General features: G+C 41.6%; 1 protein-coding gene across 4 annotated transcripts in view; it reads left to right on the top strand.

Moving 5' to 3' along the window:
• Positions 1–14,932, top strand: part of PIK3R1 (phosphoinositide-3-kinase regulatory subunit 1) — an 86,983-nt gene that overhangs the window by 51,697 nt on the left and 20,354 nt on the right. For all 4 annotated transcript variants that reach the window (XM_004270767.4, XM_033429933.2, XM_033429930.2 and 1 more), the window contains 5 exons: positions 6,659–6,751; positions 7,189–7,263; positions 13,346–13,477; positions 14,258–14,459; positions 14,673–14,752. In XM_004270767.4, coding sequence (XP_004270815.1) covers positions 6,659–6,751; positions 7,189–7,263; positions 13,346–13,477; positions 14,258–14,459; positions 14,673–14,752 — 582 coding nt within the window. The remainder of the gene's footprint in view (positions 1–6,658; positions 6,752–7,188; positions 7,264–13,345; positions 13,478–14,257; positions 14,460–14,672; positions 14,753–14,932) is intronic.

The raw sequence follows: 14,932 nt of genomic DNA, 5'->3' as shown, positions 1-14,932 counted from the left end.
AGCCAACAGACCAAAGGATCAACTTCCCTTATAAACCATTAGCCTCCGAAATCCCGGGGACTCAACTATAAATTATTTTCCTGGTGGGGAGAGGTGGGTGTTCCCTTCTCTTCCCCATTTATCTCCTGCCCAGAATCTTAATTTGCTGTATGCTGTAAATTGTAATCTTTAAATCAGACTCCAATTTAGGTGATAAGAATCACAATTAGGCTAGCCTGTCAAAAGATTAAGTGTAATCTTGCATTTCAATCTCCACGCAGAGGCTTTAGCCGAGGCCATCAGAAGCGAAGCTGTAATGTCTGCTTATGTTTAATAAAGTCTTTGCCTGCTGTTTGTTTCCTGTATAGTCTCTTGTCTAGAAATAAATTAAATGGGCAGAGGATCTCAGATCCCTTTCATTTGTTTTTAAGCTGTGAAGCAGAAGAGATAAACGGGAGAAGATAAACTTAAAGATATTAAAGACTAATTAGTTTAGGGTGTCTGAAAAGATCTGCAAACTTCTTGTTTAAATCTGTTGACAACTCTTATTAATTGCCTCTGACTAGTTATCCCTGAAAGTAGTGTAGTTATGGCTGAAGATTAACTTTCACATCTACTCTTTCTACTCCCATTTTCAGTTGCCCCTATTTTTTTTCCTTCCTTCTCCTGCAAAAGAAAAATCCTTGTTTCCACCAAGTTCAATATCCTTCCAACTTCATCTTTCCTTTACATTCAGAAAACTGGAGTATAATAACTCAAATAGATAGTCCTTATAGGAGAAAGTGCAATGTATTGAAAATCATGTGATAATTTAGATATGAGTTCTGAAAAGATATTGAGTGTTTTTATATGTAGAAAGGCAAAATGCAGATGTCTACCCTAATTAAATGTTTCCTGTTTGCCACCTTAAAAAAGTATTGAGAATTCTTCCTGTCTTATAATAATTTCTGGTGTTAAAATTTGCCATTGCAATTGGGTATTTTAAAAATCTGTAAATAATAATGAAAAAGAGGACATGAGTAAGTCTCAATTAATAATAGCTACCCATTAGTTTGTGCTTGCTACATTCTAGGCACTGTGCTTACCCATGTTTGTTGATACAGTATTCATTTAATCCTTGTTACACTTAAAATTATTCCCATTTTACAGATGAAGAAACTGGGATTCAAGTTAATTAGCATACCCAAGATTACACTCAGTAAGTGGCAAAACTAAGATTAAAACCCAGGTCTCTTTGGCTTTAAACCTGTGTTTTTAATAATTTCTCTACTGCTGATTAAACAGGTGTGTTCCAAAATTAAGGAACTCATAATTGGTGGTGGGGGGGTGTTCTTTTGGGGGGGGGCTTTGTTTCAGTCTTAGGTGCATTATCTTAGCCAGCATTGGTCAGTCTTAGGTGCATTATCTTAGCCAGCATTGGTCATGGCTTTGCCCATAGAACTTAAGAAGTTTAAACCTTCGGAGTGTTAACCGTTATAAGCATAAAGGGTGAACATGCTTATAAGGTTTATTTAAGAAAAGTATAGGGATTTGTTAGATTTTTGCCCACCAGAATGTACATTTTTCATTTGAAGGCATGAGAGAGGCTGTGTTAGGCAGGACTAAAGTTTTGATTCAGCTACAATTTAACAGACAAGCATCTTGATTTAATACTGATCCACACTTTGCACATACTTTCTTTTCTGTGTATTTGTATTACATTTTAAAAGGTAAGTGGCAGCTTTTCATGTACGTCCAAGCTGCTTCCATCGGTAATGGAATACTTGGCTTGGGCAGTCTCTGGAGTCCCAGAATTTCAGCTTAAACTTTCCATTCGTCCCTTCCAGGCACTAACTCTAAAATATCCTTTTTTATGGAGAAGGCCTCCAAAAGGTGTAGCTGTGTGCTGGTTTCATCTTGCACTTTGTAGCGCGTTGGCACCATTTAACGTGAGGCATGCCACTATCTCCCACACACCACTGGTGCCCAGGGACTGTTCAGGCCTGTCCATGTTAGTGATTTGGGAAGGGCCTAAGTCGGGAGAGAAGGCTCTCTTCTGTGTGACTCGTTGTCACCAGGGCAAAGGGGGAAAATAGAACTAGTGGAAAATGCAGCACTTACGACGTGTCATCAAAAATTCTTTCTACAACCTGGGACACCTACTTCATTGGTGTTCCTGTTAAAGGCTGATTCCTCTCTTTTTTTGAAACAATACACGTCTTGGCTTCACCACTGCTTTTAGACCCTTTTGCTGTTCTTTCTTATCTTCCTTCTCCTTAAGTAACACTGATTTCTTTTGCTGAAAAGTGATTCAGCTAAGTGAAAAACTGGTGTTGGCTTGTCGTAGAGGACTCTAAAATTCACCCAGTTTTAAGAGTGGACTTGGCTCTCCAGACGTGTACACTGGCTACAGCAGGATTCAAAACCCAAAAAACATTCCTCATTCAGATATAAAAATCTGTCTGAAAGGTGAAATCAAATGAGAATTTACATGTAAACTTGGTGAGGATCATGCTCTGCTAATTTGTGTTTTGTTTAATAGCCACCATGTACGATCTCTACATTTTGTGTGTGTGTCTCTCTCTCTCTCTCTCTCCCTCTCTCTCTCTCTCTCTCTCTCTCTCTCTCTCTCTCTCTCTATATATATATATATATATATAGTTCCATTATGTTTTAGTTTATTGAACTGTATGATGTGGTACTTTATCATGGACTTTTCAAAGAACAACTTGCCAAATTTGGTACTTCCTAGCAATTGTCATTTCCTGTTGGAATTTTTTAAAATGGGATCTAACGGAAGCGTAAATATTGACCTTGTGTATTTAATAAAAGTAAAGGAATCGTTGATTTTAGGATTATTGAAATAATTAATATTTTGCTTTAGAATGCTTTTTAGACTTTCACTGTTAATTGATCCTATTGCCCGAAATAGAAAATGTGAACTTTAAAAGCTTACTGGGTGAAGCTTCCACATCCCATATGTTTAAATATTTTAAAGGGGAAATGGATTGAATCATAGATATTGTACTAGAGAATAGGAAATCCTTGAATTGTTATTTTAAAAAACCTTGTCTCTTTGTAAAATTTACCTTTTAAAACTCCCATTGAAAAACTTTGATCAGTTATGATGCTTTATACATTGGGGTAATAAGCTTTTTTCAATATTAACAAAATTCAGTGGTAAATTCACTCGATGTGTTACAAAGGAGTACCTGTACTTCCTAATGTATATGTCTCGTTTTTATCTTTTTAAAGTATTCTAGGGTGTACTTTGAGAAAAATGTCATTATAGATACCTGATAGCCGTCACAATGCTTTTTAGAAACTTCATGTAGTACTTGTATGAGTGAAAGAAATGATATTTTGCAGCCCAGGGTATGCTGCATGGAAAGTAAACTACCATGTTTTGCCAAAGAAACGTTGAAAGGACTAAGGAAAGGCTTTTTTCCCCCCTCCTTCTTCAAGCTGAAGTGAAGAAATAAGAGTGGCAGAAACAATTTTATATGTAGTATTTGCCAACCCCGTAATATAACAACTCTTGGGTGCATATTTCAGTCACAATTAGGTGAAATCTTTAATTATCACTTAATTTAACTTTCATATTTGCCTGCAGAAATGACTGTGTTGATAAGATTCTGAAAGGAGATAAACCTTTATTAAGTAATTCCATTTTTAGTTGCCAACTTTAAGGGTTTTTTTTCATTTTTTAATTCAAAAAAATGCCTGTGTAATTTATGAGGGAAGGAAAAGAAGAACGAGGCATGTTAGTTGGATGAGTGTCGTGTGCATATGTGGGTTCATGCATTTACTGTTTAATCTTTAGCTTTTTGCATTTGGCTGTGCTGAGATCTGTAAGTTTGAGAGGGCTAAGAAGAGAAGCTACAGTGCGTCCCAATTAATAATATTTCTCTGCAGTATATCTCTACCTTTATGTTTTCCTTCTGTTACATGTGCTGATAGGATGATATTTCATTTTGCTCAGTGTAGAAGGCATCTATGAGGGAGGCTATTTTTGTGAGCTGATAATCTAAGGCAAAGGGAAGTAGTTTATAACGTATCAGAGGAATGAGATGCTATGCTCTTTCATTTTATAGTATTCCTTTTTTTATTTTACAGTGCTTTTTAACTAAAAAAAACTATGAAACTTTCAAGATATTTTTTATTAAAGTACAGTTGATTTACAATATTGTGTTTCAGGTATACAGCACAGCGATTCAGTTTCATATATATATTCTTCAGATTCTCTTCCCTTATAGGTTATTACAAAATATTGAGTCTAGCTCCCTGTGCTGTGCAGTAGGTCCTTGTTGGTTATCTATTTTATATATAGTAGTGTGTATATGTTAATCCCAACCTCCTAATTTATCCCTCCCCCCACCCCAAGATATTTGTATTTTTAAGTGCTTTTCGGGTATACTCATATTTTAACAGATTTGAGCGACGTCATTGCTGGATTTTTTCAGGCAGGGGGTGGGGGTCACCCGCATGGATTTGCTTATCATATACAGCATGTCCTAAAACTTACTACTAACCCAAAACAGATGAGTAGCTCCGTTCCTGGATATTCTGATTCTGGGGGTTTGTAGTCATACCCAGCATTCTGTCTTCCTGGCAAGTCCTCCAGATGACCCGTAGGCACAGGCCAGTGGGGAAAGCACCAGTGAGATGAAGTGTCCATTCAGCTCTCTGCATCCTGACTGTCTGGCAAGTCAGTGGCGTATCTGTCCTGCTTTCATGAAGTGCGAAATGTGTTCAAGTGCTGTTGCAGTAGGACAAAGTGGCCCAGGAAACTCAGTGATAAATTTTGTGTGCCCTGTGTTCAGATGTTGATAAGCCCCATGTCCAGATGCCATGTCCTCTGGGACAGCTTTTAGTGGGGTCTTTGCAGCACGAAGTCAACTCAGGAATCTTTCATCTGTTGCTGACAAAACTTGCCCTTGCTCAGGCTATAGGACTGCACTCTTCGCTAGTGTGGTCACTAGCTACATACAGCTATCTCATTTTAAATGACGACAATTAAAAATTCACTTCCTCCGTTGCAATAGCTACATTTCAAGGGCTCAGGAGCACTTGCTGGGTAGCACAGCCAATAGAACATTTCCATCATCACAGAAAGTGCTTCTGGAGAGTGCTGCTATAGGATTTTCTTCCATAACTTAGCTCTTCTCCTTTTATCCTGGGTACTTGGAATGGCTAATAGCGTTAGGTGGCAAGATCACGTTACTGTCTATCTCGGGAAATAGTGCCACCTAAAAGGGTCTTCTGCTACAGGGTCTGGGTTTCCGAAACGACGTAAATCATACTTAATTCTCTAAGGTCCAGATTTAACACAATCTTACTTGACTATTGTCTTGTGAATCTGTTGTTCTTCTGTTCTGACTCACTGTTAGAAAGATGGGCTTCGTTAGAAATGTGCTTATTTAACATGATATATGGCTTATAATAAAAATCACACCACTAAAATCTCATTGAAACAAAATTGTCAGTATTTAGTCTTTCTTATTAGATTATATTAACTATTCCTAGGTGAGAGTATATACACAGCATTTGTATATACACAGTATATACAAATTATTTATTGATGGCTGATAAACAGACTGCACATGTAGGTATTTTCATGAAGGCTGTCATTTTACCTATATTTTGCACTTTGAGATGAGTATATTTAGCTCCCTCTTCTGGTGTATTATGAGAAAAATATTTGTACTTTCGTATATTTTTGGAGTGAAAATACAGTTATCAGTGTTATGTTGAAGGGCATTATTTGTGTCATCCAATTAGACTTTTGTTTTCCTTTGTATCATTTGGTAAAACATGTGAATAAAAGCATGGAAACAAGTTCATGAAAGCATCACATTTCTGAAGATATTAACTGACCAAAACATATGTAAGCAAATAAAGGCTTTTCAAGAGCAGGTCCATGGGGATTTAATTTGAGTCTCACGTGGCCAGGGAGCATTTGTACTGGCTTCGGATCTGATATTAAGCCCACCCCGCCATTTGTGGGGCGTGGGGCAAAAATACAGAAGGAAGGCCAAGCCTGTATCTAAATATTTTAAAGTTATAAATCATATATTGATTGTTAACAGACTGTTCAGTAAGATACGTTCCATTCTCCTACCTGGGAAGTTACTTCTTCACAATGACCAGCAAGCTAGATTTGTATTTAGAGTTCTTGGGTTCTCAGTTCTGCCTGAGAGTGTGGTGATATGGGGAGAGCTGGTTCCCAGCCCACCCCTGGCTTGGCCCTGCGCTGCCAGGACCTTTGCACGTCCAGACTCCGTTCCATCCTGATCCCCACTCCCCACAGCCCTCGCCCACTCCCCAGGTCCAAAGGGGCACCCCTGCCGGGAGGTCTGCCCTGGGGAGGATGGACCTGGGGAAGAGGCCCGCGAGGCCACTGGGGCAAGGGATTCCAAGCTTCTGGGAAGTGTTCTGAGTGTGTCCTAGGAGAGAAGCAGTGGGCGTGTCCCCTTGGCCCCCCAAACTCATCACACTGTGGGAAGAGGCACAGCTGGGGGGCGGCCCGCAAGGAGCCTCCTCAACACAGGGCCCAGCACGGGCTCCCTCTCGTTGCGGCCTGAGGCTGCTGCCATCCCAGTAGGACTACATGACCTTGTGTTCTAGTCATCTTCACTGATGTTTGCTGCGTTGGATTACCCCCGATTAAACGTAACCGGACAATTGTGTTTATTTGCAGCTTCGACTCTTCCAGACCTTGCAGAGCAGTTCGCCCCTCCTGACGTTGCTCCACCGCTTCTTGTCAAGCTAGTGGAAGCCATTGAAAAGAAAGGTAATCCAGCTGGTAGAGGGAGTCGGTTAACGGGTTATGGCCTGAGTTCGTGGGTGTTATCATTTGTATTTGTCTCATGGACGTTCATTAAATACACTCCTTGCCACCTGTGCTGGACCCACAAGCTGTTTGTTGCAGTGACCTGGGGAGATAATCTTGGTCTGACTTCTGACTCTCCACTAACATGTAGTTATTGCATGGAAACTGTTAACTTCTCCCTATTTTAATAAAGAGAATTAACTTGCTCCTCAGTGGCCAGGTGAAGTTGCCAAAATTATTGACATGCCATAAGATGAACAGTAGGAGTTGACTTCCAGGAATATTTGGTACACATCTAGAATAGACACTGGATGGAAACTGGAATGTCTCTCTGGCCGCAGGCTCACACATTCTCCAGAGAGCTGTGTTTTGCATACTCAGTCTGTTTTGTGTCCTAGGTCTGGAATGTTCAACTCTATACAGAACACAGAGCTCCAGCAACCCAGCAGAATTACGACAGCTTCTTGATTGTGGTGAGTGTCACAGAGCTAGAAATGCACATGGGAAAGGCGATTCTTACCTTCCTGTTTCAGGTAAAGCACAAAACATGTGAGCTTAACTGTGCAACATTCTCAGTTTGAAGGGAGCTCAGAAATATGCACACTTCCCTCTGCCCTGTTACGGTAAGAGGGCAGACCTCTGATGTTTGTCTCCTGAGTTGGGGTGTGTGTGCCTGCCTGCCTGCAGGTACTTGGCTGTCATCACAGCCATGAGCCCCTGGGTGCCGTAGAAACTGCAGAGGAGAGAAGCATCTTGGGATTTCTCTGCCTCTGCTTATCTGCCATCTTTCTGTGACCCTGCCATTGGCTACATCTAATTCATCTGGACCAGTTAAAAAATTATTTATAAGTCTATGTCATTTAACAAAGGTCTCTTCTGACCGTTCCCCTTTTCCCTTTCTCTCTCTTTTTCCTTTTCCTTTCCCTTTCTTTCTGTCTTCCTTCCTTGCTTGCTTGCCTTTTCATGCCATATTTACATCAAGTAACATCATGATATTGTTATCTACTGTAATGTGCTGGTAAACCAACTCTCGGGGGGGGGGGGAAGCATTTACCTACTTCTGTGGTGTAAATCTTCTCACCGTGGTTAATTTCAAGCTACCAATGTGTCATCACTGAACTCTTGGGAAGAATTGTGAACCAGTACAAGTCGGCTGAAGCACACCATTGGTTAAATGACGTCAATTAATTTAACCAAGTGGTGGCTTTATTATTTGTCCCTGCCCTCCTTTGCCATACAGAATAAAACTGTACAAATGTAAATTGACTGGCCATCATTCTAGCAAGTCATCTGCTACATCAACTTGTAGCATCTCTCAGACCCTTCATTCCCTCCCAGTACTTTTCTTTTTATTAATAATTTTTTGCCTCACACTATTTTAACTGAATTTGGGTGTTTGAAACAAAGGGAGTGAAACCCAGTTTTGGAAGAAGCACCTTCAGGCGTGCAGTTATGCAAAGAATGCCCACATGACATTTAATAAACGAAAAAGTTTGAAGTGTGAGGCAGCTTCAAAACGAGGCAGCTTATGAAAATTTCTAGAAAAGATGTTTCTGGGAAAAAAGAAGGAGATTAGATCTCTATCTGTCGATAGTTTTACTTGCAATGCACCGCCCAAATGTTTGAAGCTTAAAAAAAAAAATTTTTTTTAACTTTCGTTTTTCCTTTGTACATGGAAGTCAGTCTTACACACACACAGGGTACATCCTCCTACATACATCCAGAGTAGGTCATTAGAAGTTGACTGGCAGAAGAATCAAGGTGAAAAGACTTGTTTTTCTTTATCTCTAACAGCTGTACCAGGGTGTTAAGGAAACACCAAGTTTTGTCCTAGCCAATTGAAATAGACATACATGTTTTGGTCAGAAAATTGGTCAAATCGAACATGTTAAAAGTCACAGGAAGTGTTTAGACTTCAGAGACTGATGAAATGGAAGTTATTTGTGAAAGAGCGGTTACGTTTTTTAATGTGACCAAAAACAAAATGATGCAGTTTGGCTTTAAAAAAATCTTCACACCACCTGTAAGATGGAATAAATAACCCAAATTCACTTCAACAAGATATTTTGACAGACAGCTTTCTTTGCGCATTTGAGTTCAAAACACACATAGAAAACTGGTTTCCCTTGGATTCTGTGCTATAAAAGTGAATTTTGTGGCAAAACAAAAAGAGTAAACATTATCTCAATTTAGGAGTGAGGATCCTCCAGGACTGTTTCCAGCTTGAGGAGTTTTCAGTCTATAAAAAAATCGTAATATCCTAGAGGAAGCTCAAAGATAAGTCACTTACACTAAAAGCAAAAAGTATGGCTTTTACCCAACCCCATGAATTACCAATGTCTGAAAAGGACAGACGTGGGTGGAGGACAACAGCCTACATTTATTAGCACCTACTGAGTTATTTTATTTCATCCACACATCAGTCTTGTGATATAAATATTAGTAACTGCTGATGGTAACGCCATGACTTGCATCCAAATGGTTCTGACTCTCAAAGCCCTTATTCTCATTTTTCCCCCACTATATTGCCCTAAAATAAAATGTTTCTTTCTTGGTTTTTTTTCATTTTAATGGTGTGAATTATTTTCTTTCTCTCTTTCTCTCTCTCTTTTGGTTTCTCTTAACCTGAATTAGGCTTTTCCTTTAAAAGTTCTCATTACCAGAAAAACCTATGTGTGTGACACCGTGTGGTGATGGATATTAACTAGACTTACTGTGATGATGGTTTAACAATGGTATATACAAATATCAAATCATTATGTGGTACACCTGAAACTGATATAATGCTATATGTCAAGATACCTCAATTTTAATTAATTAATTTATTTTTTTAAAGAAACGGTAGAGATTTTTTTTTTTTTGGCTGTGCCACACGGCATGTGGGATCTTAGTTTCCCGACCAGGGATCGATCCCACACCCCTCTGCACCGGAAGCACAGAGTCTTAACCACTGGACCTCCAGGGAAGTCCCAAGATACCTCAATTTTAAAAATCAGCCTTCTGCAGCCTCAGCACTGTGGGCATTTTAGGATGGATAATTCTTTGTCGTGAGGGGGCTGTTGTGTGCGTAGGGTTTCAGCAGCACTCCTGGCCTCCACCCACTAGATGCCAGTGGGATTTTCCCCTGGTTGTGACAATTGGAGATGTCTCCAGGTGTTGAGAGATGTCTCCTAAGGGTGGAGGTGGGGCAGCAAAATTGAGGACCCCAGTTGAGAACCCTTTACTTAGATAGAGATCAGTCGGGGAGGGGACTCCATTCCAGTGGGAGAAGGGGTGAAGTGTTGGAGAGTCTGCTCGTTGCCCGTCAGGAGTAGACTCAGAAAAGCAGGGTAGAAGAGGGTGTAAACGCCCCAACCCAGACCTAAAGATTGGGTGGCTCTCTCTGAACTGACTTCCACTGTCATCACATGACAGATGTGTCTAGCCCTTGGAAGAGCACATTAGCATAGCTTTAATGCAGAAAAGGAGACTGCTAGAATAGAAATCAGAAACCCCAAGGAGCTTTAGAAGTTGTCTGTAAGTAAATAGAACATACTACATCGGCTCTAGTGGAATTTGACATAAGGTGAGCTGATCCAAAGACTTGAAATAAGGTTATTTCATTCAAAGGTTATAAAGGCTCTTTGGAATACACCTCATGTGTTGGAGAAGGGCTTCAGTGAATGAACATCACTCTCAGGACTTTGTGTAGCTCAGCTCACAAACATTCAACAAGCACATTCTCTGCTGAGCACTGAGGGATATGAGAAGAGCAGGTGAGAGCCACAGTCCGTGCCTTGGAGGGACTGTCAGTCTAGGAGAGAGACTCGCAATTACCATAGTGGGAAGTGTCAGGTGTCATAGAGACATGACTCCTGCCGGGGGGACGTGTGGAACCTTTCGCATCTTAATGTTTATACCTCATCGCCAAATGGTGTTTTAGGATGAGCAGATTAAGTAATAAGAATTGGCTGGGCAAAGTGATATTAAATGAAGTATACAGGGGGCAGATTTGGGGGGAGGGGCAGCCGCTTGCTGTAGAGTGGGTGGCTATGGAATGCTCCAACAGAGATGCACGCACAGTTTTGTGTGACAGTCACACTAGTAGTTGCATTACTTTCCACGTGGACCCTTTATGCAGAGACCCAGTCTTGCCCTTCCCCACACTTATTAGAGCTGTCATATGCCTCTGGTTTGTTCTTTGTGGGACACTTAAGTGATTTAAGCCCTTGCTTCTCCACCTTTTCATTCTTTCCCTCAAACTAACCTATCCACATTTGCTACCAGCTGAGGACTCTCCTGAGCTCTATGGTATTGTACGATTATCTTTCGTAAGTTCTGCCTAGTTAGTGGGACAGGTTTGACTGATGATGATGCGTCCAAGAAGCTTTGTTAACTCAGCCTAAGTGCTTTATAATATCACACCTGGTTCATGGGCATCCAGGATGCCACTTCTCCTTCTCATGCTGAATACCTGCGAGTAAACTTTGATTCTCTCTCATCCTCTCCTAGGCCACAACCCAGTCCTGTCAATCTCCTAGTTAGGTTACTTCTTTTTTTTTTTTTAACCGGATATTCATTTTTAATTATTTATTTATTTATTTATTTATTTATTTATTTATTTATGCTGTGTTGGGTCTTCGTTGCTGCGCGCGGGCTTTCTCCAGTTGCGGCAAGCGGGGGCCACTCTTCATCACGGTGCGCGGGCCTCTCACTATCGCAGCCTCTCTTGTTGCGGAGCACAGGCTCCAGACGTGCAGGCTCAGTAGTTGTGGCTCACGGGCCTAGTTGCTCTGCGGCATGTGGGATCTTCCCAGACCAGGGCTCGAACCCGTGTCCCCTGCATCGGCAGGCGGACTCTCAACCACTGCGCCACCAGGGAAGCCCTAGGTTACTTCTTGATAATGTCTCACACGTTTCTAACGGTCCTGAAACCCAGATTACCCCGAGTGGTATCAGCACTTCCAGCAGCGCTCCTTTCCGACTTATTTTGAATGCCACGATTAATAAAGCTGTTTAGAAATGTAGCATTCTGCTCGTCAGGGCCCCTGTTCTCCACTGAGTACATGCACTAGTCCCCAGATAATTTCCCTCAAGTCATCTTTCCTGTCAGCAGTGTGCATCCTTCTGTGGTCCCTCCTGCCCGCAGCACCCCTTCCTTCCACCAGGCAGTGTGCCTCATTCTACCCCAAGTACTCAGAGAGCGGCTGTGATTCATACTACCCCAGTGTTGAATTGCCTGACCTGTTTTCCAGATGAAAGATTTACTGGACAGACTTCATGTCTTATCTTTCTTCTGAGATAGTTCAGTGCCCACCAGTTATATTAGTAATACCTTAATCAGAAATACCCTGTCAGAACTAGGGAGAAACATGCTAAAGATGTTCACATCATTTTTATGGCCGTTCTTGAGACTGACTGCTAAAATTCTGTAATAGCTTACTGTTTAATCAATCAGTCTGTACTTTATTGGATTAAATTTATATTAGTTCTGATATGCAGTATCGAGCAATTCAAATTTTAGGAAATCTATGGATTTGCACGTCATGTTTTCTTGTTGCAATTTTAGGAAGTATTTACTGTGTGATTCACCATCCCTAGAACAGAACCCTTCTCAATCAGGGCAGAACCACCGTCCAGAACGTACTTGCAAACATTGTGGGGGGCTGCATTTGTTTGCTGTGGCTGCCATAACAACATTCCACAGACTGGGTGGCTTAAAAAACAGAAATCTGGGCTTCCCTGGTGGTGCAGTGGTTGAGAGTCCACCTGCCGATGCAGGGGACATGGGTTCGTTTTCCGGTCCAAGAAGATCCCACATGCCGCGGAGCGGCTGGGCCCGTGAGCCATGGCCGCTGAGCCTGCGCGTCCGGAGCCTGTGCTCCGCAACGGGAGAGGCCACAACAGTGAGAGGCCCGCGTACCGCAAAAAACAAAAAAAACCCAGAAATCTATTTTCTCACAGTTCTGGAGGCTAGAAGTCCCAGATCAAGGCAGGTTTTGTTTCTTCTGAGGCCTCTCTCCTTGGCTTACAGATGGCCGCTTCCTTGCTGTGTCCTCATATGGCCTGTCCTCTGTACGTGCACCCTCGGTGTCTCTTTGTCCAAATTTCCTCCTCTTATAATACCAGTCAAATTGATTAGGGTCCACTCTAATGGCCCCATTTTAATTTAAACACCGCTTTAAAGGCCCTGTCTCCAAATATATTCATATTCCGAGGTGCTGGGAGTTGGGGCTTCAGCATATGAATTGTAGGGGAAACATTTCAGCCCACAGCAGGAGCCCTGTTTTTTGTTGCCCCCAAAGTCTGGGAATGTGTTCCTGGCATTGTGGGCAGGGGCCTTCATGCTAAATGCTTACAGGGTGGGGGACAGACCTACACAAGGGAAAAATGTTCTATTCGAAATGCCAGGAGCAACCCCTGCAAGAAACACTGCTCATAAATACGCAAGCATCTTACATATGTCCTCATACTGCTTCCTTTCATGTGTCACACCGAAGTCGCACATTCAGAAAATCGGCCCAACCAATGCATAAAATGTCTGAAAAAAATTTTTTTTGCATATTTCTACCATAGATGCTGCCTCCGTGGACTTGGAAATGATCGATGTGCACGTTTTAGCAGACGCTTTCAAACGCTATCTCCTGGACTTACCAAATCCTGTCATTCCAGTTGCCATTTACAATGAAATGGTTTCTTTAGCCCCAGGTGTGTTGTGTCTTCTGAGAACCTCCCTGAACGTGTATTGAGATGTGGATGTACTTGTCAACTCAAGGGCTGCAGATAAAGAGAGATTTCTTAGAAAATGTTAGGAGGGGTCTGCCCCCACCCCCATCAGCACAAATTCCCTCCCTTACCAGGGCATCCGATAGAAGAACCAGATTCTAGTTTGCTTAGGAAGGCCGTCCACATGTTGAAATGGCTAATTGTTAACCTTTTATCAGTATTTTAAGGTTCACTACGTCAGCGAATGCCTCAGCGTGCCAAGTGCCATCCCTGGATTCAGGGAACCGGACTAGGACCCAGGGACTGGGGATGTTCCCATCAGCTTCCTCCAGTGGCCATTAGAAAATGAGTTGAGGGAAGAGGACTCTCCGTTTTAGGAGCTAATGCTCAGTTAAAGTGCTTTGGGGACAGGAAACTGGTTCGTAACCTTCAAAGTTAAAACCTGTGATACTTATCTGATGCTCCTCCGAATTAGCCAATCACACTCAAAGCCGCTCTGTGGACGGCAGCACACCGAGAACTTCTTGTGGTTTTGTACACCAAGAGTTTCTTGCATTTCCATTTGACTTGAGATTTTGACTTTCTCGTAATGCCTTTTCTAATGAGAAGAGCAAATGTATTGTCTGCTGTTTCTGATGCCTTGGTTTTAAATGATCCCTCGGTAGCTAGAACAGAAATTTTCTAGGTGTTTATTCACTAACAGCTAGAAACAGTCTCTTATTCCTTTTGCTTTCTTTCTTTCTTTCTTTTTCTAACCTGTAGAAGTGCAAAGCTCTGAAGAATACATCCAGCTGTTGAAGAAGCTCATTAGGTCGCCCAGCATACCTCATCAGTACTGGCTCACGCTGCAGTATTTGCTAAAACATTTCTTCAAGCTCTGTCAAACGTCCAGCAAAAATCTTTTGAATGCAAGAGTACTCTCTGAACTCTTCAGCCCCCTGCTTTTCAGATTCCCAGCAGCCAGGTAAGTGATAGAAGAGCAACCTGGATTTTGGGGTGATGAGGGTGGTCCTAAGTTTATGGGTCATTAAGCTCCTTCTGAAGATACCAGTTCACAAATGCTTGTACATAGTTCCATCAGACACATTCATTTGAATATGCAGAAATGAAAATAAGTTTGTTGTTTGGGGAAAAAGGTATCTAATGGATCTTTTTTTTTTTTTTTTTTTTTTTGTAGTTCTGAGAATCCTGAACACCTCATAAAAGTTATAGAAATTTTAATCTCCACCGAATGGAATGAACGCCAGCCTGCACCAGGTAATGCCTTCGGAACATTTAAAATTCCCTCACTGTTCGTTTTTTAGAGCCTGAAAAATGGTGGTTTTTAGTCTCCTCTGAAGTGCTGTAAGTTTCTCGTGGAATTGAGATCCATAATAACATGTTACCTCATGACTTAAGGGGAAAATAGCTGGGCAGCAGCGCTATAGGTCAGTATTA

The sequence above is a fragment of the Orcinus orca genome, chromosome 3 (genome assembly GCF_937001465.1).
Source record: "Orcinus orca chromosome 3, mOrcOrc1.1, whole genome shotgun sequence".
NCBI classification, from domain to species: Eukaryota; Metazoa; Chordata; class Mammalia; order Artiodactyla; family Delphinidae; genus Orcinus; species Orcinus orca.
The sequence above is the reverse complement of the archived record's forward strand: the minus strand, read 5'-3'. Positions and strand labels throughout refer to the sequence as shown.